The sequence below is a fragment of the Pipistrellus kuhlii genome, unplaced genomic scaffold (assembly GCF_014108245.1).
Source record: "Pipistrellus kuhlii isolate mPipKuh1 unplaced genomic scaffold, mPipKuh1.p scaffold_m20_p_21, whole genome shotgun sequence".
Taxonomy (NCBI): domain Eukaryota; kingdom Metazoa; phylum Chordata; class Mammalia; order Chiroptera; family Vespertilionidae; genus Pipistrellus; species Pipistrellus kuhlii.
In genome coordinates this window covers 8,117,140-8,144,805 of record NW_023425520.1, presented here as the reverse complement: position 1 = coordinate 8,144,805, position 27,666 = coordinate 8,117,140, and the positions used below count along the sequence as shown (strand labels likewise).

General features: G+C 56.5%; 1 protein-coding gene across 3 annotated transcripts; it reads left to right on the top strand.

The window, feature by feature from the left end:
* Positions 1–27,666, top strand: CERS4 (ceramide synthase 4). Of its 3 annotated transcripts, XM_036450294.2 has the most exons (11): positions 19,543–19,634; positions 19,715–19,888; positions 22,591–22,708; positions 23,429–23,547; positions 23,686–23,743; positions 24,222–24,272; positions 24,564–24,656; positions 24,837–24,965; positions 25,307–25,413; positions 26,977–27,133; positions 27,223–27,534. In XM_036450294.2, the coding sequence occupies exons 2-11, from the start codon at positions 19,716–19,718 to the stop codon at positions 27,388–27,390; spliced, it is 1,173 nt and encodes a 390-aa protein (XP_036306187.1). In that variant the 5' UTR covers positions 19,543–19,634; position 19,715; the 3' UTR covers positions 27,391–27,534. The 3 variants fall into 3 exon arrangements, with proteins under 3 accessions (XP_045441894.1, XP_036306187.1, XP_036306190.1); XM_045585938.1 differs by lacking the exons at positions 19,543–19,634; positions 26,977–27,133 and adding an exon at positions 1–310 and having other exon boundaries at positions 27,223–27,666; XM_036450297.2 differs by lacking the exon at positions 24,837–24,965.

Sequence of the window (27,666 nt, the reverse complement as noted above, 5' to 3'; positions counted from 1 at the left end):
CGGGCCCGGCCCGGGCTGCCTCCCCGGGAGCCCCGCTCCCCGGAGGGCCCCGGCGCCGCGCGCCCCCGGGGATGCGGCTGCGAGGCGGGCGGAGGGGCTGGGGCCGGCCTGGCACCGGGACCGAGGGAGCCCGGGGCGCGAGGGCCGGTCCCGCACCTGTGACCCATCCCGGGCGACCAAGAGGTGCCATAGACGTGCCGGGGCGGGGGGTGCAGCCGGGGCCGCGTAGACCGCTAGGAGCCGCGTAAACAGGAACCGGTCGTTCTAGCCCCCGCCGAGCGCGGGGAGGACGGTGCATCTGGGCGACGGGGTGAGTGAAGGCGGGGAAGGCTGCTCGGAGGAGGCGCCGTCCGTCCGGGCCGGAGGGACCAGCCGGCGAGGGCTGTGCAGGCCCCGGAGACAGCAGATTCTCCGAGGTGGGGCCCAGCCGGGCGCGTCAGCAGAGGCCGGCGTGGCCGGAGCGCGGGGCTTGGAGGTGGGAGAGGCTGGCCCGGCCCGAAGATGGACGGCGAGGAGTGTGAGGTTCCCATTCCCAAGCCCGCGGCGGCCACAGGGGCTTAGGGCAAAGCGGGTGAGGTAGCCTAAAGGAGATCCAGCAGCTGCTGTGCGCAGAGCAGATGGGAGGAGGCTGCTGCCCGGGGCCGGCCTGGCAGGGGTGGTGGAAACTAGGTGAGGTGGGGGTTAATTTGTCAGAACATCATTATCTCCTCCCTGCTCGGAAGTGGGGCATGAAGGAAGGTGCCCAGAGGAGATGGTTGTTGGGCAGCTGGGAGTGTGGAGGGGCCTGTCATGGCTGCATAGGGAACCTGAGGGGATAACGTATGGGGGTGGAGTGGGGGGAGGAAGCGGGAGTGGGGGAAACGCTGTTTTGCCAAGTCTGATTTGCAAACCCCATGAGAATGCCACCTGATGGGGGAGTGAGGGAGCCCAGGCAAGGCCCCAAGCAGCTGAACCCCAGCTGGCCCCGTGGGGGGGGCGGGGGGGGGGCGCCTGGATCTGTAGCTCGGGGCCGGCTGAGTTAGAAATTCGGGGCTTGGGGCTGTCTTTGAAACTCCTGGCATCCTCACCGCAACTCAGTCCCCTCCCAAGAGCAGCTGCTGCGAATAAGCCTAGACTCTAGACTTAGAGTGGAGCCTCCGGCAGCACACCTGGGTCCCGCCGGCTCCCAGACGTGTGGGGGGAGGCTCTCAGACCTTCCTTGCCTGCCCTCCCAGCTCCCGGCAAAGGAGTCTTGAGAGGAGAGGGAAGAGGCGGTGGAAATGAGCTGGGAGCCTTGGTCCTTGAACTGGCCTTATGGCCCCAGGGAAAGTTTTCTGAGCTTCAGTTTGTCCATCTGCAAAATGGGTCAGCAGTTCCTATCTGACCCATTTTGATGGAGTGTTGGGAGTCCAAAGAAGCCTTGGCTAGGAAAGGGCTTGGCCATCCCAGTGGGTGGCAGCCTCATGACTGGGGTGGAGAGGGGGGGAGGGGCAGACTCCAGCGCTCATAGCCCCATGAGCCCCCATTTCTTATTCTGAGAAATGGGAGTGGGTAACTGCACCCAGGCCATTTGCAGATTGAGCCAGGCGCGCAAAGTGTTTAGTTGGCCTGGTGCCTGGCATGGAGTGAACGCTGGCACAGGAGCCGCTAGGATGACTGTAGTTGCGGGGGGGAGAGGGGAGAGCAGGCCTTGGTTCCCTCCTCCCACCCCCACTACCCCGGGGACACCCACAGAAAAGCAGGCGTGGGGGTGGGGAGGGGAGGCCCTCTTATCCGGGCGCTGCAGACTGTCCCCTTTCCTGCTGTGGCTGTCTGGAAGTTGCCACAGACCAGGTCCTGCCAGTTTGAGGTCAGTGCCCTCAGGAGAGTGACCTCACTTCCTTTGTGCTTCAGTTTCTTCCTTGCAAAATGGGAATAATAACAATCATCGCTTCGGTGGTGAGCACATTGTCCAGCTCTTGGGCAATGAGCATGTGGTAAGATAGAACGCCTGGGGTAGGGGACCAGAGGAGGCACCTGGTTCGGCGGGAAAGGGTCAGGAAAGGCTGCTTGGAGGCGGCGGCTGTTGGACTGGTGAGTAATGATGAGTAAGATGACTAAGAGTTAATGGGCAGAGAGCAGTGAGCTGAGGTGCGGAGGGAGGGGCTGCAGGGTCCATGGAGCTGCTGCCTGCGGGAGCCAGCGTGGAGGCAGGCGCCCTGCTCTGGTCCAGATCAGGAGGGAGCTGGACCAGGTGGGAGAGTGGATGTGTGAGAAGTGGGTGCAGGAGGGAGCTGGACCAGGTGGGAGAGTGGATGTGTGAGGAGTGGGTGCAGGAGGGAGCTGGACCAGGTGGGAGAGTGGATGTGTGAGAAGTGGGTGCAGGAGGGAGCTGGACCAGGTGGGAGAGTGGATGTGTGAGAAGTGGGTGGGTCCAGGACAGCTGTGCAGTTGGACGGGGTGCAGAAGCTGCTGCAATGGAAGCAGGCTCGGGTACAAGTAGCCATGTTTCTGTGGTGCTGCTGGAGGCCCAGGTGCCGGTGAGGTGCGGCTGGGCGCAGGGCAGGCTTTGGAGAAGCAAGCCTGGCGCCTGGAACACATACCCACGGGGGGGGGGGGTTGTGGTTTGGAGAGAGGGCGGAAGGAAACTAGGAGTGGGTGACAAGTCAAAAGCCGAAGGAGCCCTAGCTGGTCTGGCTCAGTGGATAGAGCCTCGGCCTGCGGACTGAAGGGTCCCAGGTTGGATTCCAGCCAAGGGTACATGGCCGGGTTGCAGACTCGATTCTCAGTAGGGGCATGCAGGAGGCAGCCAATCAATAATTCTCATCATTGATGTTTCTCTCTCTCCCCCCCCCTCTCTTCTTCTCTGAAATCAATAAAAATATATATTTTTAAAAGCCAAAGGAGCAAGGGCTTCAAAAAGGAGGATGAGCCTGGCCGGTGTGGCTCAGTGGTTGAGCATTGACTAGGAAGTCACAGTTGGATTCCCTTTTAGGGCACTTGCCGGAATTTCTGGCTGGATCCAATGGGGGCGTGTGGGAGGCAGCCAATTGGTGGTTCTCTCTCATCATTGCTATCTCTCTCTCTCTTTCTCCTCCCCCCTTCTCTCCCTCCCTCTCTCCCTTCCTCTCTCTGAAATCACTAAAAAAGAATTTTTTTAAAGGAGGGAGAGGTCAGCCTCAGCCATGTTTCTCAATCCCCCACTTCTCATGCCTCCCCTTGGCAGGGTCTTCCTCCCCTATGTTTGCCCTTTTCCACCCCCACCCCCCACCCCAAGTCTTTAAGAACTGCCACCCTTTTCATTGCCAGCCTTGAGGCTGCACCTGAAGCTGCACCTCAGACCAGCTCCCGCCCTGCACCAGCAGGGGTTTGGCTTTCTCCCCATCTTCTGGGCTTTCAAAACTTATTTGGCCCAGGTCCTGTTGTGTGTATCTGAGTAGAGGTCTCCTGCCAGCCATGCCTGGCTTTATCTCCTTTCCGCCTTCATTCAGCCCATACTTAGGCAGTCCCTGCACTGGGGGACAGTGGGGACTAGTAGTGAACAAAACAAAATCCCCCCCTCCCCACTCTCCCCTGAACTGCTGTTCTGGGAGGAGGGAAGCTGGAAGGGGATCGAGACCTGAAGGATGAGAAGGAGCCAGTCAGATTGGGGGTGGGTGGCATGTGAAGGAAGAGTCAGGCAGCAGGCCCAGCATGTTCAAAGGTCCTGAGGCAGGACCAGGCCGGCCTGTTAGAGGCAGAGAGAGGGGGTGGTGTGTCTGGAGCTGAGTGAGCGTGGCGGAGAGCGGAGCAGATGCGGAGACCGCCTCTCAGGTGCAGCAGCAGACCCTGGAGTGTCCTTGCTCCGGGACGGCCTTGCGGTTTGCAGGGAGAGGGTATTGCTCTGGTGCTCTGCCCCTGGTGTGCACCTGTCATTTTGCTCTGAAGTCCTGGGACCTTGAAGCCTGAGGGGACTGGAAGGAGGGAAGACCACCCCCTTCCGCCTGCACTGTGGGGCTCAGCTGACCTGGGAGACTCCCTGGAGGGGCTGGAGGGAGTGGAGGAAAGTAGCCAGAGGGAGGGTAATGATGGGGAGCGCGGGGTGTGTGTGTGTGTGTGTGGGGAGGGGGGGGGGCGGCACTGGTGGCTGGGCTGCGGGCCAGGCAGATTGTACAGGCCTCAGAGCTGGTGTTAAGGTAGGATGCTCTCAAAAGGTGGTAGGAGCCCTAAGGGACTCAGGGATGGCAGGCAGGGGTCTGACTAGGCCTCAGGACAAGCAGCAAAAACCCAGGCTGGCCCTGTGACGGCCCTGCCACCAGCCACTGTCACTCCCTTTCCCGGTTTCCGGTTGAGAAAAAGGACTTGCCCCTCCCCCGACCTCTTCCTCCCCCCTTACCCCCCCCCCCCCACCCTATGTAAAGGCCAGTCATCCGGGCCTGGTGACCCCCCACACACCCATCACTGACCCAGATGTCCCCAGACCCCTCTGTCTTCAGAGGCTTTGGACACTTGGGCCCTGGAACCTTCATCGGAGCCAAGACATGCCTTGGTTGGGACTGTTCCCTCCACCACCCCCATCACCCTCCAAAATGGGGGCGGGTGCACCGAAGAGCAGCTCCCTATGGCCCTGGCTCAGCCATGGCAGTGATCCTGGCAGGTGCCATGGGACCACAGTTGGAGCAAAGGAGTCAGGCTATACTATGGAGATGGCAGGGTCCAGGGAGCTTGAGTGACAGGAGAGAGCAGGCAGGACAGGCTCGGAAATGTCTGCCTCTGAGTCTCATTCTCCATCTGAGATGCTGGTTAGATATTGGCTGTCACTTCCCTACCCTCTCCTCGCTGTTGTTTTCTCTCCCCGTTCTCTCCTCTGTTCCAGCCCCATCAATCTGAGCCTTTGCACAAGCTGTTCTAGCTGCCTAGAATGCTCTGTCCCCTTGGCTTCCTTCCTCAACTCTTTTGTTCAAATATCTTGTCAGAGAGGCCTTCCTGTTTAAAACTGCAGCCCTTATTGATCAACTCCTAATCTTTTTCCTTCCCTATTTTTCACTCTACTACCTGACATCATGAAACAAAATCTATATATGTAAAAAGGCTAATATGTAAAGTGTCCCCTTGGGAGTTTGACCAGGAGTTCGATCGCTCGCTATGATGTGCACTGACCACCAGTGGGCACTGTGGAACATGGCAGGCAGCCAGTGGTGGTGGCGGGGTGCTGAGGGAGAGAGGGAAGGAGGAGGCGGGGAGGTGGGGAATCTGATAGGCCCTGATTACTGGCCAGGCCTAGGTAACCTACCTGTGCATGAATTTTGTGCACTGGGCCTCTAGTATATTAATAAAATATCTGTTGTTTGCCATCTCCAACTCCCACCCTCATGGAGCTGAGGTTCTGGATATGGTGGGAATCCTGTGGTAGTCGGTATCCTGCTGGCACCCCAGTGTATAGCCAGCATCTGGCACACAGCCAGCACCCAATACATGTTTGTGAAAGGATGACGGCATCCCAGGTACGTCCTAAGAGGCTTGGCTTGGAAGGGCAGGGACCTGGGAGGTGCGGGGGAGGGTTGCATAGGATGTCAGGCTTAGATTCAGATCCCAGCTTTCCACTTTCTATCCCGTGCCTCAGTTTCTCCATCTGCGAAATACACACTACAGAAACTCCTGGCACTGGACTCCTGCTGTAGGCTCCTGGGGGCTTAGCTGGAAATTGGAAAAAGCTGGGGGCAAGTCAGACCCTGAGGGAGGACACTTAATATATCCCCACATAGTCCTAGAATTTTCAAAAATGTGTTGGGGGGGTGGGGTACTTTACTTGAGGTAGTCAGAACCTCTCTGAGGAGGTCATGTATATGTTGTTGTTGTTGTTTTTCTCTAAATAGGTTGCTTATCTTTCTCTTTTGGATACAAATAAAACGTTTCATAGACCATTTTCCAGGACAAATGCAATGACCCTTTAGGATGTGAGCTAGCAGTAGCATTTTTCCAAATGGCTTATTTCTGACTAGAGGCCCAAGGCACAAAGATTAGTGCAAGAATGGGCTTCCCTCCCCTGGCTGCCGGCACCACCTTCACTCCACCCAGAGCCGCCTTCCCGCCTTCCCATACTGCCCAGAGGCCTGGAGTTGCTGGGGTGGTGCCTGCGTCATCACCATGGCAAGCAGCTCCTGCCATCTTTGTTGGGTTAATTTGCATACTCACTCCTGACTGGCTCGTGTGTGTCGCAAAGGTACGGTCAGTTTGCATCTTTCTCTTCTATTAGTGTAGAAGATGATGAGTCCAATTTCCCCTCCACTGCTGAGTGCCAGGTTTTCTCTGGCGCCGAGTGCTTCTGGACTGCAAGGTTATAAGGTGGTTCTTGGAGGAGGGGTCCGGTTCATGTAGTTCTTCTCGATGCCAAAGTCGCCATTCTGAATTTTGAACCTGTTGCCTTTTTTACACCGCAAAATTCACATGACTCCACAGAAGCATTCAGATGGGTGGAGTGGTATGTGTTTATTCAAGCTGAGAGCTCGTCTCAATAACACAAGGGAGAAGACCTCTTCCTTGCGGAAGACCTCTTCCTAGATTTGAACCTGGCTCTGAGGGTTCAGGGTTTCCAGAACGTTCTCCAGGGCTACAGGAAGAGCGTTGATGCAGTAAGAGAGATGCTTGCAGTGGCGTCTGGAGTGAGACAAAAAGGCTGTACCTGTTCACCTGGGTCGGCCTATTTCAACCTTGGGCCATGCTCATCCAGGACTCAAGCGAGCACAGCCAATGGAAATTTCAGAAATAGGTATAAAGATTATGCCTCAGGACCTTCAGAATTTGGCCAGGATTGAGTGTCATCTTGTTTTCACTTTGTTTTATGCCCACTGTCTGCACATGCTGCTACAGCTGGCTTTCTCTTAGCAGGTGAAAAGCAACCTGAAAATGAATGTACTTGGGGGAAAAAGGTGACCCTTGCCAAAACCGGTTTGGCTCAGTGGATAGAGCGTCGGTCTGCGGACTGAAAGGTCCCAGGTTCGATTCTGGTCAAGGGCATGTACATTGATTGCGGGCACATCCCTGGTAGGGGGTGTGCATGTGGCAGCTGATTGATGTTTCTCTCTCATCGATGTTTCTAGCTCTCTATCCCTCTCCCTCCCTCTCTGTAAAAAATCAATAAAATATATTTTTTTAAAAAGGTGACCCTTTTGGGCCCTGGCTGGTGTACTCAGTGGTTAGAGCATTGGGCCATGGACCAAAGGGATGCAGGTTCAATTCCCGGTCAAGGGCATGTGCCTGGGTTGTGGGTTTGACTCCCTACCCCAGTAAGGGTATGTGGGAGGCTCTCTCCCCGCCTCTCCTGCCCCCTTCCACTCTCTCTAAAAAGAAATGGAATTAGAAAAAAAAAAAAAAAAGTGAGTGTGTAACCACAGGGGTGGGACAGGGGTGGGAGAAGTGGGGAGGATTGAGACTGGAGCTAAGTTGTTTTCCGAGGCCCTGGTGTCAGCAACCAATCAGCGTCTCAGCTCAGCCTTTTTCTTTCAGTCGTCTTGGGTGGCCAGCTTCTGGGCACCAGGCCTGTGTCAGGTGCTGGGGACACAGAGAGGCCAGGCCCCATCACCAGGCTACTGGGAAGAGACAGAGTTGCCCCAAAATTTCTGAGAAAGGTGGTAGGAGAAGCCATAGTAAGGGCCCCCAACCCAGTGTGAGGCCACCTGGCAGGCTTCCTGGAAGAAGTGTGGAGAACATTCTTGAAGAACCAGAGGGTGGTTGGCAGGCAGAAAGGGAAGGCATTATGGGCGGAGGAGATGGGGACCCACACTACTCCAGCATCTGAATACTTCTGTAGAGTCATGTGAATTTTGTGGTGTAAAAAAAGGCAACAGTTTCAAAATTCAGAATGGCAGCTTTGGCAACAAGAAGAACTACATTCATTCACAATGTGCAAAGGCCTAAAGATGTGCTGGGTGTGTGAGGCCAGGTCGGTGGGAGCACGTACAGGATTTAAAGCTGAGGGGGTTGGGGGGGTCTGATGTGCCTGGGAGAAGGGTGGCCTGGATGCTGATGGAGGGTGGTGGCCTAGGCAAAACCCACAGGCAGGGGGACCGGGCAGAGGGCACAGAGATTGAGATGGAGAGATGAGCCGATCAGCAGGGACTTCCTGCACAGTAACGAGGGACGTGGGTACCATGGCAGGACTTGATGAGTAGCTGAGTGTCCAGGGGCAGGGGGGAGGGCCTGGGATGGGAAGTGGCATCTTGGCCAAGAAGCCTCTGGAGAAAGAAAGCACGTTCTGTGGGTGGGGGCGGCTGGAGTGTGGCAGAGCTGAAAGCCCACACTCTACTCCGTTTCACACATTGTACTTTCAGTTTTAGGGTTTCCGTTGGTTCCTCTTTACAGTTCCTGCTTCTCTGCTGAGGTGTCGTGTTTGTTCATTCATGAGGAGGTCGTTTTTCCTCACGTCCTGGACTAGACTGAGTATAACAGCTGCTGCAAAGCCCTTATTTGCTCATTACAACATCTGGGTTACCTCAGGACCGTCCCCATCGGTGTCCTCCTTTCTTGAGTCTGGGTCATGTTTTCCTGTTTCTTCATATGCCAAGTGTTTTGGATTGTATTCTGGGCATTGTGAAAGATATGTTGCCGAGACTCTGGATTCTGTTGTTCCTCAGAAGACCATTGATTTTTTTTTTTTTTTTTTTTTTTTTTTATCAGGCAATTAACCTATCTGGATTCAAGCTCCCAAGTCTGTTCTGCCATGGGTGACAGGTGAAATCTCACTCTTTCTTTTAGCTTCAGTTGGGCTGGTTGGAGCCTGCCCGGGATCTGTGTGGCTCAGCTTGTACAGGCTTTGTATAGGACCTGGAGCTGCTTTTTTTTTTTTTTTTTTTTTGTCTATGTTGCATCTGCTGTTGAGCTGTGATGGTCTCTGTGGTCTCCATCTTCTTATTTTTCAAGCCAGATTCTATTTTCAGTGAATAACAGTAAAAAATGGGAAACTCATCTCATGCTGTCCCCTTACCCCGGGTATGGCCTCCCATCCGCCTTCCCCGTGTTTGGAGTCGTTCTCGAGCAGCGATTGTGTGCACAATGGACATGCTCCCTGTTTGCACAGTCCGTGCAGTTGACACAAAAGGCTGTTGAGCATAGACATGTTTCTGGTGCAGCTGAGGAACTGAATTTTAAACTGTATATTTAATTTTAATTTGTATATGTAATTTTATTTGTATATGTAATTGTAATTAATTGCAATGTCAATAGTCACATATTAGGCTAGTGGCTCCCACATGGGACATTGCTGCACCAGAGCCTCAGGTACAGTAAGTCCCCACTTAGCATTGATCAGTTCTGTGACTTTAAGTGAAATGGCGTCTACCGAAGCCAACTTACCAAAGGCTAATAAACAGAGTTAAGTTCCTACAGCATTTCATCAATGTTGTAGTGAAATGACGTTATTTGAGGACTTGCTATAGTTGTTTTTTTTTTTATAATATATTTCTTTATTGATTTCAGAGAAGAAGGGAGAGGGAGAGAGATAGAAACATCAATGATGAGAGAGAATCATTGATCGCCTGTCCCCTGCACATCCCCTACTGGGGATCAGCCCACAACCTGAGCATGTGTCCTTGGCCGGAATCGAACCTGGGACCCTTCATTCCGCAGGTGCTCTATCCACTGAGCCAAAGAGTATTGCAGCGATCGTTGTTTTGTAATTTATAGTTTAGCGTTTGTTAATCTCTGAGAGCACTGGTCTGATGTGGCTAACTCCGCTGTTCCCAGAGCAGAAATCTTGGAAGTTGTCCATTTCGTAATCTACGTGTCAGGCCATTAGTGTGTCTCTCTGTCTCTGCTTTTATTTTTTTTAGTTCGATGATCCTCCCAAGTCAGTGAGCATAGCTTTTCCTCTTCTTCCCTCCTCCTTTGATAATTTTTAAATATATTTTATTGATTTTTTACAGAGAGGAAGAGAGAGGGATAGAGAGTTAGAAACATCGATGAGAGAGAATCATCGACCAGCTGCCTCTTGCACACCCCCTACTGGGGATGTGCCCGCAACCAATGTACATGCCCTTGACCGGAATCGAACCTGGGACCTTTCAGTCCGCAGGCCAACACTCTATCCACTGAGCCAAGCCGGTTTTGGCATCCTTTGATAAATTTTTAAGTTACAAAATGTTTTTAATTGTGGTAAAGTACACATAACAAAAATTGACCATCGCGGCTGTGTTTAAGGGCACAGTTCCGTGTTAAGAAGGTTCACATTGTTGTGCAACCCATCTCCACAGCTTTTCATCTTGCAAAACCAGCTCTTACCACATGAAACAATAACTTTCCATCGCTCTGACTCCCCTAGAGACGTTTTGTATGGTGTCCTGTCCTATTTGTTCTTCTGTGATTGGCTTATTTCACGGCTCATAATGTCCCCAAGGCTCATCCATGTGTCTTCCTCCTTTTAAACGCATACCTAACATTTCATCGTGTGGAACGCTGAGGCTCCTGATCCCCAGATATTGGACATCAAAGTTTTCCCTGGCAGGGCAAGAGGGAGGACTCTGAAGGGGCACGAGGAAACTAAAGGAAGTGATGGTGACCCTTGAACAATGGGTAGTCAGGAATCCTCACCTCATGAACGTTTAACTTCTATATATATATATATATATATATATATATATATATATATATATATATATATATATATATATTTCACTAGAGGCCCTGTGCATGAAAATTTGTGCACTCACGGGGAGTCCTCAGCCTGGCCTGAGTCCTCTTGCAGCCCAGGAGCTCTCAGGGGATGTCCCTGGGGTGTGGGGCCTACGCTATCAGTTGGACACCCTTAGGACCGCTGAGGAGGTGGGAGAGGCAGTTGCAGCCATCTGCCCAGCTTGTGGCTGAGTGGTGCTCCCCCTAGTGGTCAGTGTGTGTCATAGGTTGTTCTGCTATTGGGGTCAATTTGCATATTACCCTTTTATTATATAGGAAACTAGAGGCCGGTAGCTTTCCTGGGCAGGTAGCTTGCTTCCACTTGCCTCAGCTGGCTGCCCTGCCCAGCTCATTGCTTTGCTCACCGCCCCTGCTGGTAGCTCTCTGCTGCCAGTAGCTCACGCCCCGCCCTGCTCGCTGTGAGAGCCGCTGCTGGTTTTGTCATGTCGACGTTAAGGCGGGTCAGCCATGGGCCTTTTATATAAGAGGTATATATTTTTTATTGATTTCAGAGAGGAATGAGGGAGAGGGAAAGAGGGACGAAAACATCACAATGATGAGAATCATTGATCTGATGCCTCCTGCATGCCCCCTACTGGGCATGTACCCTTGACTGGAATTGAACAGGGATCCTTCCTTCTGCAGGCTGACGCTCTATTTATTGAGCCAAACCAGCTAGGGCTACCTAACTTTTTTTAAAAATATATTTTATTGATTTTTTACAGAGAGGAAGAGAGAGGGATAGAGAGTTAGAAACGTTGATGAGAATCATTGATCAGCCACCTCCTGCACACCCCCCACTGGGGATGTGCCCGCATCCAAGGCACATGCCCCTGACTGGAATCGAACCTGGGACCTTTCAGTCCACAGGCTGACACTCTATCCACTGAACCAAACCAGTTCGGCTGTCTTTAACTTTTGACTTCCCCAAAACTTAACTACTAATAGCCTACTGTTGACTGGAAGTCTTACTGATAACATAAATAGCCAACAAACGCATCCTGTGTTTTTACAGTAAACTAAGCTAGATAAAAGATAACGTTCTGAAGAAAATCATTAAGAAGAGAATGCAGCCGGCACCGGCTTGGGGACTGAAAGGTCCCGGGTTCGATTCCAGTCAAGGGCATGTACCTTGGTTGCGGGCATATCCCCAGTGGGGGGTGTGCAAGAGGCAGCTGATCGATGACTCTCTCTCATCAATGTTTCTGACTCTCTATCCCTCTCTCCCTTCCTCTCTGTAAAAAATCATAAAATATATTTTTTTTTAAAAAAGAAGAGAATGCATCTTTAGTTCTGTATATATTTATCAATATGTAAGTTTGTCTCTGCTTGCAAGATGTGAAAAATCTGCAGGTAGTGTGCACAAATGCAGGTCAAACCCGTTGTAGTGTGCTGTTTAAGCGTCAGTTGTATTCAGTGTCTTGGTTGAAGTGATGATTTCATGGTTGTGCATATTTGTCAAAATACAGCGAATCGCATGCTTTAAAATGCGTTTCTCACCTGTCAGCGAAACCTCGGTGAAGCTGTGTTGTGTGTGAATTGTAGTCCAGCAGAGCTGCTTTTACACCTCACTGTATTCCTGGCCCAACCCTGTGCAGTATCCATCAGGTCCTGCTGCCCCACCTCTGCCTGCCTCTGAGGCTGGCGACTGCTCATTCCCCCCTCAGACCCCAGAGGCCGATCCTCCCTCCTCCCTCAGTCCTGGAAAGCCCCTGACTGACCCCCAACACACACCACACTAGGTGATGCTGGGACCCCAGAGGTCTCTTTGCTTGGTGCTCACTGTTGAGGGAGACTCAGAGCTACCTAGCTCTCTAAGCTCCATGGGGTCTGACCAGGCCAAAACACAGATCTTAAAGGCTTGAGGCCCTAGCAGGTTTGGCTCAGTGGCTAGAGCATCGGCCTGTGGGCCAAAGGTCCCGGGTTTGATGAGTTTGATTTCAGTCAAGGGCCCATAGGTTGCAGGCTCCTCCCTGGCCTGGGCCCTAATTGGGGCTTGTACAGGAGGCAATCAAGTGTTTCTCTCACATTGATGTTTCTGTCCCTCTCTCCTCCACTCTCTAAAAATCAGTGGAGAAATATCCTCAGCTGAGGCTAAAAAAAAAAGCTTGAGGGGCTCTGCTGAGGGCAGAGAAGGGAAGTTAATCTGATCAAGGTCCGGAAGGCTAGCAGGAACTAGCAAAGGGAGTGGAGGCATTTCTGGCAAAAGGCTGATAAAGACCCTTAAGGGCTGATAGAGACTGAGACTGGACCACCGGGGGAAGCTCTTGAGCATCCTAGGACCTGGGTGTTTTTTGGTGGGAGAGGAGTAGGGGAGACTTGAATGGAGCTGTGGGAGGGAGGGAGCGGTGCTAGGAGAGCAGGCTGGCCAGGCAGCTGGAGAACAGCAACTTCATGGCCCCACTGCTGGTTGTTTGGTGGGGGGAGGGGGCTCCAGGGGAGTGGGTGGGGTGGGTGAGGTCATGAAGGGTGGCTAGTGGGCTGGGGATACCAGGGTATCTGACTCAGAGCACCAGGCCCCTAGCTGGCCAGGAAACCTTGATAGGCAGAAGCTGGCCTGGAGAGGCCTCCACGGGGTCCTAATCCCCCTGAGGGAGTTGCCAACCCTGACTCTCCCCTTTGCTGGCTGAGTGACCTATTTCTAGTAGCTTTTGGCTTTGAGCCTCAGGCTTCCCAGTTTACAGGAAGACAGTACACCCACTTAGTGGGGATCAAGCTGACCTTGCCTGTTACAGAAAGTGGCATATTTTTCTAGGAACTTTGGCCACGTGACCTGAAGTCCTCATGTCCACCCCCTTGTCAGTGTGTCTGTCCCATCCACTCATTCATCTACTCATTAGTCGGTGCCTAATGTTGTCTGAGGACAGGGCAGTGACTAAAACAGCATCCGTGCCCTCATGAGGCTTGTGCCTTGTAGTGAGGCAGACAAACAGGTGAATAAAAAAAACAGATCAACGGAGACGACAGGGCTAAAGGAACGAAACGGGGTAAAGAGATGGACTAATAACGTGGCTTCTTGGGTCGTGAGCGATCTGAGAAGGCTTCTCTGAGGACGTGATGGGTGAGCTGAGAAGAATGATGAGCGAAGGCAGCCCTGGCTGGTGTGGCTCGGCTGGTTGGGCGTCATTCTGGGCACCAAAAGGTTTTGTCCGTGTAGGGGGCGTGTAGGATGCAGCTGATCCATGTTCTGCTCTCACATCCATGTTTTCCTTTCTCCTTCTCCCTTCCTCTCTCTCTGAAAGTCAATTTTTTTTTTTTTAAATAAAATAGAACCTAGAGATAAGGAGCCATGGGTCAGACTGTTGGACCTCAGAGGGAGGGTGGGGCTAAAAGGGAGAGATCAACCAAAGGACTTGTGTGCATACATATGAGCCTAACCAGTGGTCGAGGACAATAGGGGGGTGGGGCATGAGTGGGGTGGGGGTGGGGGAATGGAATGGGGGGTGTTAAGGACAGATATGTGATACCTTAATCAATAAAGAATTTAAAAAATAATAATAATAATAAAATAAAATAGGCTGGGGCAAGGTAGAACCCTGGACTGGCTCTTCTTTGAATCTTTGCAGGGAGCAGTATGGTAGTGTCTGGACTGGCTATTAGCACCCCTTGGGCACCCTTATCAGAGAGGTCCAGAGTGGGGGAGCCAGGACCATCTGGAGGGGACAGCCAGGGCCCAGGACAGGGGCAACTGTGGTTATCGACAAACAGTCCCCACTCAGCACATCATGTGTTCTCTGCCAGGCCTCCAGCTGCACGAGTCAGGTGACTCCAGGCAGCAGGCCAGGCTGTAGGGGCGGGTGAGTGTGAGTGTATGTCTGTCTGTCTGTCTGTCTGTCTGTCCCTGGGCTGGACCTGGACATCTGGAGTCTGAATTGATTTCCTATTTCAATTAAACAACTCAGGCTAGTCCTGTTTCCAGCCAGATTGAAAATAAGACAAACTTGTGTGCACAGTCCTCTCTGGTGGGACCTTTGAGGGTGCAGGGGACTAATGGGGACCCCTGAGGCGGGCCAGGGACCCTCTGCTCCCCTGCCCCCTCCTCACGTCAGCACAAGCCCTAATCTCTCTGCCCCCCAATCGGGGGATATTTTTAGCCTCTAAGAAGGATTATCAGAGTTGAGCTCCAGGTGGCAGAGGCAGGGCTGGGAATAAGGCCAACGAGGCTTCACAATGCAGCCGGACTGATGGTGATGGGGATGAAGGCTCAGGCTGGCCCAGCCGCCCACGTGGTCATTCTCCCAGTGGCCCCTCTGCGGCCTGGCTGAGCCCAGCCTGAGTTCATTCGGTACCGCTCTGAGGCCAGGGCCTGTTGGGGAAGAACCACCCGGAACGCCCAGTGCCTCCTTTCCAGAACACTCCCCAGCCCGCCCCTCCCCGCTGCTGACAGTCGCGCCCACTCCTCTCCTGGCATCTTTCCAGCCACCTGGTGTGGAAGGGGCTGTGGTCACTCAGTGTGCAGATGAGGAAACAGAAGCACAGCGCAGCCAGGTCAGCAGCCTGAGGAAATGCGTGAGACAGGAGCGCCGTGTGTGGCAGTGCCAGCGAGCAGGGTGTGTGGTAAGGCAGGAGACCGGTCTGGACTCGTCCTCAGACAGAGTAGCGGACGCCCTAGGAGGCAGAGTGTCCCTGTGGAGGTGTCCAAAAGAGAAAGTGAAGACTGAGGAGCAGGGCCCCCAGAACCCCACTTCCTCTCGTCCTTTGGGAAGAGGGCATGTGGTGGGGGACCAGGAGAGAAAGAGAAATCCAGGCCTTGCTGGCTGTAGCTGCTTGTTCACGCTGCCCCTGAGCCCCACCGGCCCCCTGGGCGTCAGGCTCCCTGCCCCCCTGGGCGTCAGGCTCCCGGCCCCCCTGGGTGTCAGGCTCCCGGCCCCCCTGGGCGTCAGGCTCCCGGCCCCCCTGGGTGTCAGGCTCCCGGCCCCCCTGGGTGACAGGCCCCCGGCCCCCCTGGGTGTCAGGCTCCCGGCCCCCCTGGGTGACAGGCTCCCGGCCCCCCTGGGTGTCAGGCTCCCGGCCCCCTGGGTGTCAGGCTCCCGGCCTCTCTGGGTGAGTGAAGCAATTGAGGCCCCTGGGCTGGGAGCATTGGACCTGGGACTTGGCCACCTTGCTGGGCTCCGGACCCTGTTCTCTTCCCAAACCGATGTCTCTTCTTTATCAAGAGGGTAGGGGGGGGGGGGGGTGACAGACATTGGGGTTAGAGGGAGGAAGGGCTGCCAGGGCCAAGACCTCTGCAGTCAGGGTAGGTATACCTGTCGGAAGACTCGGGCCAGAAAGGGCTGGGCCTGCTTCACCTGAGGGGGCGGACGGGTTTGAGGCTGATTGTCCTTCCCACCTCTCCCGCCTCGGAAGGACTGCCTGGCCGGCTCCCAGCACCACAGGGAGCCAGGCAGGGCTTGGGGGGTTCTTCAAGTGGAGCCAAGGCTGGGGCATTCGGACGGTGCCTCCAGGAGGAAGTGACAACTAAACTACCTGCAAGGGCAGAGACCTTGCCCTCTCTCCCCGCCATTCTGTGCCCTCAGCACCCAGACCGGGGGCAATAAACATTATCTGGGCCTCCCAGGCCGGGGCAGCATGGGTGTGTGAAACAGTGTGTTGTGATGGGAGCAAAGGGTCAGGCGATGAATGGTGGACTTTGAGGCTGCACACATCAGCAGCGGCTGAGATTAGGACTCAATGGCACCGTGGCTTCAGCGGACCCAGCTGGCACCCTGGGGTGGGGGAAGAACATGGGGCTGGAGGCCTGGACCCCAAGCCCACTCCCATCTGCTCTTGGTGGGGTGCCTTATCGGATGCTGTGACAGCGCCGGGAAGAGGCGGGAGATGCCCTCGGTGGGTGTGCGGGGCCGGAAGTCCAGGATGGGCGGGTGCCCTCGGCCCCGGTGGGTACATGGAGTCAAGCCAGCCTTTCCTGTTAGTGAAGGAGGCTCCTTTGCCAGAGATCAGCCACCAGACAGACGTCCTCGCACGTACGTGCCTTCCCATCTGTCTCTCCTCTCTGGGTTATCTGAGCCTTCTGGTCGAAACTGTCACTGCACCCAGCCCGCGTGGCTCCGTGATTGAGCATCGACCTATGAACCAGGAAGTCGCGGTTCGATTCCCGGTCAGGGCACGTGCCCAGGTGCCATCCTCAATAGGTGGCAGCCAACCAGTGATTCTCATCTTTGATGTTTCTCCCTCTCCCTCTCCCTTCCTCTCTGAAATAAAAAAATATATATTAAAAATTAAAAAAAAATAATAACAAATAAAATGCAAGTTTCAGGGAGGTAATTCTAAAAAATAACAATAATAGTAAAAAAAAAAAAATGAACTCGTCAGTGCCTCACATCCTTGATTGCTTTCCAGGCTGCTGCCGGCTAGCGCCCCTCCCCCACCAGTGTCCAGTGCCACGGTCACTACTCCTCCCTTGCTGAAGCCCAAGGCTGGTCCTCCCTGTGACCGGGAGTGCTCCTCAGCCACACACACCCCGCCTCACACACACGTGCAGGCCCACCCACGCCCATGAGTCCTGCCTGGCCTTCCCAGCCTGAGGAGCTCTGCCTCCTTTGTGTGTCCACGGGGACATCTGACACACACACGCGCACACACACGCACACACACACCCAGCTTGTCTCTCCACACTGAACCCAACTACCCCAAAATCCTCTCACCCATCCTGGTTCGCCCACTTCCTCAGACTCTTAAGAATTTTTATTTTTTTCTGTATTTCACTTGTGATTAATAATAATAAATACAAATCTGGCTTTGTCACCGGCCCTGGCACAGAGCTCCTGACTCTGGGAACTGAGATGGATAGAGTTCTCTTCTTAATGAGGTGACTTTTTGGAAAGCCCCTTAGTCACCTAGGGATGGGACTGGTTGTCCGGGGACCCATCTATGTGCCCGTCCCTCCCAGGACCTCCCGGGAGGGGAAGGGGCTAAGGTTGAATGAGTCACCAATAGCCAGTGAGTTAATCGGTCATGCCTGTGCAGTGAAGGTTCCATAGACGATAGGACGGTTCGGAGAGCTTCCAGGTGTGAGCACACGGGGTTTGGGGGGAGTGGTGCCTGGAGGGGGCATGGAGCTCTGCCCTTTCCCCATCCTGGCCCCCTGCCTCTCTTCCCTCCGCTGCTCCTGAGCTGCATCCTTTACAAACAGTGACCCTGCAGGTGGACTCTCTCCGAGTTCTGTGGGCCGCTCTAGCAAATGCCTCGGACCCGAGAACGGGATGGCGGCAACCTGATCTGCAGCCCTTGTCAGGCAGAAGCCGGTGAGGGTGGGGGGGCAGTCTGGCAGGACAGCGTCCGTATCCTGTGGGATCTGACATTGTCTCCTGTTTGGTGTCACATTGCTTGCTGGTGCCGGGAGAAAACCCCCATGTCAGACCTAAAATCAGATTTATAAACTTAAAAAAAAAAAAAAGTATATATATATATATATATATATATATACACACACACACACACACACACACACACACACACCCCGTATTTTTCGGACCATAAGACGCACTTTTTCCCCCCCAAAAGTGGGGGGAAAAAGTCCCTGCGTCTTATGGTCCAAATATAGCCTACACATATACTTTAAAAAAAAAGTTTTTTTACTTGCCCGGCTCTGTGTGGTCTTTGTGTGCTTGCCCGGCTCTAAAATGGTTCTAAATGCTGCTGTTTACTTTACAGGGTTGATTACATGTGTTTATGACTGTGATGTTGGGTTTTAATGCACATAAAATATTTTAGGACACTATTTGTTTTAGAATCTTTTTTTCTTCATTTCCCTTCTCTAAAAACTGGTGCGTCTTATGGTCCGGAGCATCGTATGGTCCGAAAAATACGGGGTGTGTGTGTGTGTGTGTGTGTGTGTGTGTATATATATATATATATATATATATATATATATATATTAATTTCAGAGATGAAGGGAGAGGGAGAGAGATAGAAACATCAATGGTGAGAATAATTGACTGGCTGCCTCCCACATGCCCCCTACTGGGGATCAACCCTGCAACCTGGGCCTGTGCCCTGGCTGGGACACAAACCATGACCTCCTGGTTCATAGGTTGACTCTCAACCATTGAGCCACGGCAGGTGGCAGAACTGTAGAGACTTTTTAAATACAGGTGTCTTCATTTGCGCAGAGAAAAGGGCCCACATCAGACATGCACAGCTCAGTGCATTTTCTTAACGGAGGGCTGGGCCTTCCAGCCCTCCACAGGCCCCTCCGGCCGCTCCCTGTCCCCATGGCCGGCAGAACAACGCCCCTTAACGATGTCCATGTCCTAACCCCGGACCTGGGAAATGTTACCTCACATAGCCAAGGGGAGTTGGTTTACGGAAGGAATTAAGGTTACTGACAGGCTAACCTTGAGATGGGAGTAACCTCATCTGGATTACCTGTGGGGCCCGAAGTAACCTCAGGGGTCCCTACCTGGGGGGGGGGGGGGGGGTAGGCAGGAGGGTCTGGAGAAAGAGAGAAACTGAGCTACTCGGGGTCTGCAGATGGGGCTGGTCCCGTGTAGCCCGGCAGGGGGAGGGGGGTCTGCAGATGAGCTGGTCCCATGTAGCCCGGCGGGGGGGGGCTGGTCCCCCTTAGCTCCTGTTCCGTTCCCGGGAGCTCCGTCTTGCTGTTGGTTCTCGCCCAGCTGCCACCATGGTTTGGGGGAGCGCAGGAGACGGCGACATTCATTCCTCATAGGCATAGGGGGTCCATCTTGGGAAGGGTAACCAGCAAGGCAGTTACAGGTTTCCTTGCATTTTTGGTATTTGGGTTGCATTTCCCGACATTTGACAACTTGAGGTCGTGACCCTACTTCCTTAACTTCGTCCATCGTTGTCTTGTCTGCCAAGTGCAGAGTGGCCACTGCTGTCATCGGCCGTGCTGCCAGAGGTCGGTGGGCACCAGGCTGAGCGCCTGTGTGCCTGACCAGGCCCCGCTGAGCGGTGGGAATCGCTGTCCCTGTTTTACAGATGAACTTGAGGTTCGGAGCGATCGGGTCATCTGTCTGAAGACACCGGACCGAGCTCCGCTAACACTGGCTGGAATAAGCTCCAGGCAGCAGGTGCGGGGGCACGGCCGGGTGGGGGGCCGCCCGGCCTCGCCCACCGCACGGTGAACTCCCCTCACCCCGTCTGTCCGCAGGATGTGGTCCAGTCTGAACGAGTGGCTGTGGCAGGACCGCTTCTGGCTGCCCCCCAACTACACGTGGGCTGACCTGGAGGACCGGGATGGCCTGGTCTACGCCCACCCCCAGGACCTGCTGGCAGCCCTGCCCCTGGCGCTGGCCCTGGTCGCCCTGCGCTTCACCTTCGAGAGGTGAGTGCCCGCTGCGGTCCTGAGCGACCACCCGCTGCGGGCTCTGTCCTGAGGCGCCTCTGGCTTTGGGCCACACTGCCCCTCCCTCCGTCCTGCCCCCAGCTGCCACCACCCACGTTCCTTCTGGTCTCTGGTGGCTGTCGTATCGCAGCTCTGCCTGCAGCCCTAGTCGGCTGTGCTAGCGTCCTCAGGACACGGTGGGCACGTGCCCCACTTGCTGGCCAAGGGCAGGTCTGCAGAGGCTGGTCCGTCAGTCAGCAGGGAAGCTCCGGTCCACTCCCTTCTCCTCTTCCTCTGTGGGCAAGCCAGTCCCTCACCCTCTCTGGTTCCCCATTGCTCCTCTCCCCCCTCCTCCTCCTGCCCCTTTCAGCCAAAGGAGGGAGCCTAGGCCTCCCTTTGGGATTCTCTCTCCTCACCCCGTCTCCTCAGCCTGGCACCCGCCGCTCCCCATTGCCAAACCCTGTAGACCACATGTGTCAAACACAAGGCCCGCGGGCCAAATCCGTCCCGCCAGGCCTTGCAATGTGGCCCGCACCGCGCTGTCATCACTGCACTCCGCTGCGTTTCCATCACAACGACAGTTTATGACTGTTCAGTAAACCATTCGGCCCGCGATTTAGGCTGGATTTTAGATTTTGGCCCCTTCTCTGATTGAGTTCGACACCCCTACTGTAGATGTTCATTCATCTCTCAGATGACCCAGACGCTGCTCAGAATTGGGCTTCTCCCTCTTTCCCTGGGTGTCCTCCTGGGTTAGGCATCTCTCTGAGGCTCCCTCCCCCTGTCCCGGGAAGTCCCGCCCTTTCCCCTGGGACCAGTGCTGTGCTCACAACTCCTAGACCTGCCTTACCAGGTGTGGATCCCTCTCCCTCTCCTTTCTCCACATGCGCTTCCTCCGCTTCTCACCCATCCCTGGTTTGCACACCCTCCTTTGCGGCTCCTTTGAGGCTGGGTCCCAGGGAAGCCTGCCCTGCCCCTCCCACCACAGAGCCCTTCACCCCCTTCAGCCGCATTGGGGTCCCCCCCCCCCCCAGTCCAGCCCCAGCCACAGGGACGTGGGAGCATCTTTCTCTCTTCCCGCATCAGGAGCTTCCTGGATACGGGCTCCTCGGACACGGGGGACCCAGTGGTGAATTTATCTCACAGGCACCCTTTGAGCACTTCCTCTGTGCCAGCCGCTAAGACAGTTGATGTGTCTTAACCCACTTTGCCCTCATTGCCGCCCTGAGAGGCGACACTGCTGTTGCCACCCCCATCGGACAGAAGAAAGGGAGGCACAGAGAGGTCCGGGGGCCTGCGTGAGGCCACACAGAGGGTTGGCCAGGAGAGCCTGTGGGATTCTGGGAGGCACGTTAGCCAGTCCTTGATGGGAAGTCTACTTTTCCATAGTGGTGGGGCGTGCTGGAGAGGTGTGCCCAGGTTCACTGCTGGCTCCCCAAGGGAGGCTTGCGTATTTGACTGATGGCCCCATTGACAGATGGCCCCATTGTCTGATGGCCCCATTGACTGATGGCCCCATTGACAGATGGCCCCATTGACTGATGGCCCATTGACAGATGGCCCCATTGACTGATGGCCCCATTGACTGATGGCCCATTGACAGATGGCCCCATTGACTGATGGCCCCATTGACTGATGGCCCCATTGACTGATGGCCCCATTGACTGATGGCCCATTGACAGATGGCCCCATTGACTGATGGCCCCATTGACTGATGGCCCCGACTGATGTGGAAGCGTTACCACATCCCAAAGGCACCGATGGCTGCCAAGGGCAGTGGGTAGAAGGCAGGGTTTTCCCCTTCATTAAAGGGAAAGTGAATCCCGAATTTGAATTCCAGGTTTTCCACCCACAGTGTCACCTCGGGCACATTTCTGACCTGAGCCTTTGTCCCAGGACTCGGGGATGGCATAGGGTTAAGTGCTTGACAGATCGTAAGCCCTCAACATATGTCAGTGCGTGCTGTCCTCCCATCATGATTGAGTCTGGGATGCATTCCTTGCAGGGCTGCTCTGAGCCTCAGTTTCCCCAAATGAAGCCTCAATACTAGAACAATAGATGGGAAATTCAGTCCTGACTCCCCGGCCTGAGGAGCCCCCTAGTGGGCAGTGAGGGGATTGATCAGAGTCCAGTTCCTCCAAGCGTCCACCCTGGAGTCAGGGAGGGCAGGCGGGGGGAGGGGATAGCCCCAGCCTGGTGGGGGCCAGACCAGGATGTAGGCCACCATGAGACAGGCAGTGAGAGGACTCTGACCCCTGGTTTGGGATTAGATTGAAGGAAGGTGCTTTGGTACCCCCAAAACTCACCACACCTCAATTCTGAAGACCAGTCCAGCTGCCTTTTTTTTTTTTTTTTAATCTATTTTATTGATTTTGTACAAAGAGGAAAGGAGAGAGATAGAGAGAAACATCGATGAGAGTCATCGATTGGCTGCCTCTTGCACACCCCCTACTAGGGATGTGCCCGCAAACAAGGTACATGCCCTTGACCGGAATCGAACCCGGGACCTTTCAGTCCCCAAGCCGACGCTCTATCCATTGAGCCAAACCGGTTTCGGCCCAGCTGCCTTTCTTACGTTCCGTTTAAAGCAGCAGCCAAGCTCTCCTCCAGGGCCCCAAGGTATGTCCTGGCCCCTCCAGGCCTCAGTTTCCCCGCCTTAGCATGTCTCACCTGGCTGACAAGCCCTGTGTCCCTGCACCCAGACTCGTCGGCCTGCCCCTGAGCCGGTGGCTGGGTGTGCAGAACCAGGCCAGGAGGCCGGTGGAGCCCAACGCCACACTGGAGAAGTACTTCCTCCTGGAAGGATGGAAACCCGACAGGGTGAGCACCCTGCAACCCTCCGTCCCGTCTGCCTGGGGGCTGCTGGGGGGCGGGGGCTGCGGAGGGCATGTGGCCCGCTTCCCGGGGACAGAGAAAGCCCAGGGCAGCCCCCCCCCCACGCCCACTCCACTCGGCCCCTTATCAGGGAGCTCGGCTGGCCACCAGGCAGCTCCTGGGCCTGGAGAGGGGGATTGGAGGGGGTCTCTCGTTTGGGGAAGAGTGGAAGGGCTGGCTGTTCTGGGGGTTCTGCAGTCATGTGACTTCCAGGGTCGGGCTGGGTCCTGAGCGGGAAGAGGGGAAGAGGTCTTCCTACCCTGGGGGGTGGGGGGGCAGGGGAGCTCAGCTCCTGCAGAACAGAGAGCCTGTGACCAGCCCCCTCTGCGGGGCAGGGTCCGCACAAGGCCCCCGCTGCCCGCCTGGAGCGGCTGAGAGCGCTCTCTTCTGTGGGGGGCTCAGGAAAACCTCTGGGGAGCCGCCCCCACGCCCCAGCCCCTTCCTTAATCCCAGCCCCCTCCGTCATCTGCCTGTCCTGTGAGCAGGGCTGGGTTCTCAGGGGCCTGGCTTATTGGGGGGCCCTACCTCACACCCCACAAGGCCCCCATCTGCATCGCCGGTGAGGTCTGGGGCTGCAGGGGAGGGAATAGCAGAGCTGGGTCCCGCTTTCCTGGGACAGGATGGGGCGCACCTCTCTGACCCCGGCCCCCTTCGCCCCTGTCCCAGCCTCGGATAGCTGTCCTGGCCACGCAGTGCGGCCTCACGCTGCGGCAGACCCAGCGCTGGTTCCGAAGACGCCGGAACCAGGACCGGCCTTGCCTGACCAAGAAGTTCTGTGAGGCCAGGTCAGCCCGGGGTGAGGGGGTGAGGGGTGGGGGGCGGGGGGTGGAGGGCAGGGCTCGGGAGGTGTGGGGGAGGGGAGGGCCCGGGGAGGGGCGGTCCGCCGGGTCAGCAGCCGCCTCAGGGCTCCTGTCTGTCCGCAGCTGGCGGTTTCTCTTCTATCTGTGCTCCTTCATCGGCGGCCTCTCTGTCCTCCACCACGTGAGTGTTCTGGCTGCTCCTGCCCCTCCCCTGCCCCACAGGCACCTGCCGGGCACTGGGCCCGGCTTGGGGGCGAGCGGGTGGAGGGGGTGAGCCGTGGGGGAAGCTTGTGCACAGCAGAGGGAGGAGAACTTGGCAGACACCGTGGTGAGAGCAGAGACGTGACCAGGCGGGAAAGATCAGAGCGGAGCGGCCTGGCTGTTGTTGCTCACTGGTTGGGCATCGTTCCATGCACCCAGAGGTGGTTGTTTGACTCCCGTCGCCGTCGGGGCACATGCCTAGGTCGCAGGCTCAATTCCCTGCAGGTGTGCAGAAAGAAAAAAAAAAAAAAAGATCAGAGATGAGTGACAGCAGCACCTCAAGGGCCAAGGAGGTCCCAGACCCCAGTTCCCCATCCCCCAGGCCTGGGATGGGGACCTGGGGTCTGATCTTCCGGCAGCTTCAGATGTCTGTGTGCTCCCCCCTCCACCCCCCGCAGGAGTCATGGCTGTGGAGGCCAGCAATGTGCTGGGAAAACTACCCAAACCAGGTGAGTGACGGGTGCCGGGGCTGGAGAGAGGATTGGGGCAGCCAGAGTCCACAGGACCACACCTGGCCATGACAGTCCGTCCCCCTCCCAGCCTGCTTCTGTCCTGCCTCCCCGGCGGAACGCAGAGGGGCTCCAGGCAGGAGACGGAGCAGGAGGGGCCCTCGGTCACCTCCGGGGATACGATCTCACACCTCTTCGCTCACTGGGGTTCCGTGTCCTGATGTTGAGCGAATCGGGGAGGGGCCTGAGAGTTCCCCTCCCTCAGCTAACCCTGTCCACCCCCGACCGCAGCCCCTGAAGCCGGCCCTGTACTGCTGGTACCTCCTGGAGCTGAGTTTCTACATCTCGCTGCTGATCACGCTGCCCTTCGACATCCGGCGCAAGGTGAGGACCGGCAGGTTCCCGCGGGCAGTGAGTCCGGGGGCTCGGCATCCAGGGCGGTGCGGAGGGACGGCCTCGCCCCCACTGGGGACCCTCCGCTACCCCGGGCGGGAAGCGTGGTGCAGCCAGCCCCCGAGAGGGCCGGCCGGCCTGGTCCCGGGGGTCACCCGCTGTCTCTCGCAGGATTTCAAGGAGCAGGTGGCGCACCACCTCGTGACCATCATCCTCATCACCTTCTCCTACAGCGCCAACCTGCTGCGCATCGGCTCGCTGGTGCTGCTGCTGCACGACGCCGCGGACTACCTGCTGGAGGTGGGCCAGCCCCAGCCCGCCCCCTCCGCACCCCCACCCTCCCCGGTGCCCCTGGAGTCCCCGGTGCCCCCGGAGCGGGCCCTGCCCCTCAGCCTCCCGGGACAGGAGGCCCCGCCTACTCAGGCTTCTAGGAATTGTGTCCCTGACCCTCCGTCTTCCTAGGAGGTGAGGCCCCCCCTTCATTCTGGTAGCAGAAGCTTCTCACTCAGAGACCCACATTGTCCCTTTCCAGGCAGTGCCTGGACATGAGGCTCTGCCCCAGGCCCCTTTTCCTACCTGGCTCTCCCCCACCCCCACCGCCTCACCCCGCCTGAGCCCCCTCTGCTGTCTCCCTCCGCCAGGCCTGTAAGATGTTCAACTACACGCACCGGCGGCGCGTGTGCAACACCCTCTTCCTGCTCTTCTCCGTGGTCTTCTTCTACACCCGCCTCGTGCTCTTCCCCACGCAGTGAGTCAGACCGGGGGCGTGGGCGCAGCTGGGAGCCAGACCGGGGCCGCAGGGGTGCTGCTGGGAGGGTGTTGTGCTCCCAGCCCCGGGCATTGCACGTGCCAAGGGCCCGAGGCAAAGGGACGGAAAGCCGGGCTCCGTCCTCACCCCTATGGGCCCAGAATGTGGAGCAGATGGCAGGTCGGACCCCAGCTCGCTCAGGTCTGCCCAGTTCACTTGCTGGGCCTCTCCCAGCAGAGGGAGCGATGTAAAGGTCTCTGCTCACATGGAGCTGGCATCGGGGGGAATGAAATAAGGCAGGCAAGTAGGAAAGAAAGCGTGTGAGGGAGTGGGATCGTGTTAAAGAGGAAGTGAAGTCAGGCACAGGAAGTGTGGATTCTTGGCCGGTCAGGGGTGTCGCTGACAGCGCTCCTCCAGGAAGCCTGGAGGGAGGTGAGGGAGAGGGCAGTGCTGATCACAGCAGAAGAGCCGAGGGAACACCACAGGCAAAAGCCCTGATGAGGCTGCACTGGGCCTGAGAGCAAGGAGGCCCACGTGACAGGAGCAGAGTGAGCTAGACACCCGGAGGGAGGTTGTGAGGGCAGGTAGGGGCCAGACTGGTCGTGCGGGTTTTTACACCAAGCGAAGTGAAGAATTCTGAGTAGAGGAGGGAGGGGACCTGACTCGGGTGCTCACAAGCGCCCTCTGGTGGCTGCAGAGTGAATAGCTGGTGAGAGCCCCAGAACCAACACCCTGACCCTTACCTCCCATCCCAACCCTGGCCCAGGAGCCTGGGAGCCAGGGCAGAGGCCACTGCCCTGGTCCAGGGGAGCAGTGATGGGACCAGACCAGCGTAGGTGAAGTGGGTGGACTCAGAGATGACTCAGGGTCAGGAGATGGTTATGAGCTCAGAGTTGTCATGTCAGGATCAGGAGCTCGGCTCTGGCTGTGTTGGGGTTGAGGGGCCTCCAGAGACCCCCAGAAAAGACGTGAGGAAACAGTGGGCACACCAATTGGAGAGTGTTTGCAGCCATGGGACCTGACAGGGTCATCCAGGGGCCAGGTATGGACAGGGTCCCAGTGCTGGAGCCTCTGGTGTTTGCTGGCCAAGGGGAGCCTGCAAGGGAGATGCAGAGGGAGCAGCATGAAGTGGGGGTGGGGGAGTGGGTCCCTGAGGTATTGGAGGAAAGGGTTCCGGGGAGAAGGGAGGGCCAGCTGGGCCCGCTGCATGAGCCAGGCAGCTCTCCCTACAAGCTGGTCTGGGGGAGGGTGGCGGGAGGCGAAAGCCTGCTGGGGGGGGGAGGGGGTAGGGGGGAGGGACCTGAGAAGAGGAGGGAAGGTGTGGAAAGACCCCAGCAGAGCAGTGGGGATACAAAGTGCTGCTCCCTCGGGGTTCGTGGTTGTGCACAGGCCAGTCGGTAAGCTTGTGTGACCCGCTCACCACCCAGTGAGGGGGCATTTCCATGCCCAGCTGAAGCATTGGCGTCAGTCTGGGGACCACGGGGAGCCATGGAAGGTTCTGGAGTAGGGACGGTCACACAAGTGAGAGCTGCTCCCTCCCTCCCACCCGTCTGCCCGCCCCAGGATCCTCTATACCACGTACTACGAGTCCATTGCCAACTCCGGCCCCTTCTTCGGCTACTACTTCTTCAACACGCTCCTGGCGATACTGCAGCTGCTGCACGTGTTCTGGTCTTGCCTCATCCTCCGTATGATCCGCAGCTTCGTAAAGAAAGGCCAGGTAGGGCCGCGCGAGGGTGGGCTCCTGTGCGCCACCCCGGGGCCCGCCGAGCCTGAGCCCCCTCCTTGTTCCCCCTCTTTGTTCCCCAGATGGAGAAGGACATCCGCAGTGACGCGGAGGAGTCGGCCTCCAGCGAAGAGGAGGAGCACCCGCAGCTCAAGAATGGAGCAGCTCAGGGTCCCCAGGCAGCCCCCACGGACGGCCCTCGGAGCCGGGCGGCCGGGCGGCTGGCCAATGGGCACACGGTGGCCTCGTAGCTGGCCGAGGATTGGCTGTGAGGGCCGCCCCAGTGCCTTGGATTTGTGGGGCGCCTGGACTGGTGGCCTTTGGGCCAGCTCTGTGGAGACAGAGAGGGCCCCACCCAGGGCGGGAGGAGGGCTGATGATCTGTCTCCAGCCCCTTCCTTCTGCCTCCCCTCCCGCCTCCCCTCAGGCCACTAGACAGAGCTGGGGGCGGGCAGCAGCGGGGTGCTGCAGCCCGCCGGAGCCATCCCCGGGCAGTAAGGGGGACAATAAAACTTGAACAGAGCCAAA

Coding starts and splice junctions, on each gene's coding strand:
- CERS4 (XM_045585938.1), top strand. CDS start 19,716: ATGTGGTCCAGTCTGAACGAGTGGCTGTGGCAGGACCGCTTCTGGCTG. Junction 19,889..22,590: donor CTGCGCTTCACCTTCGAGAG/GTGAGTGCCCGC, acceptor CCCTGCACCCAG/ACTCGTCGGCCTGCCCCTGA. Junction 23,548..23,685: donor AAGAAGTTCTGTGAGGCCAG/GTCAGCCCGGGG, acceptor GTCTGTCCGCAG/CTGGCGGTTTCTCTTCTATC.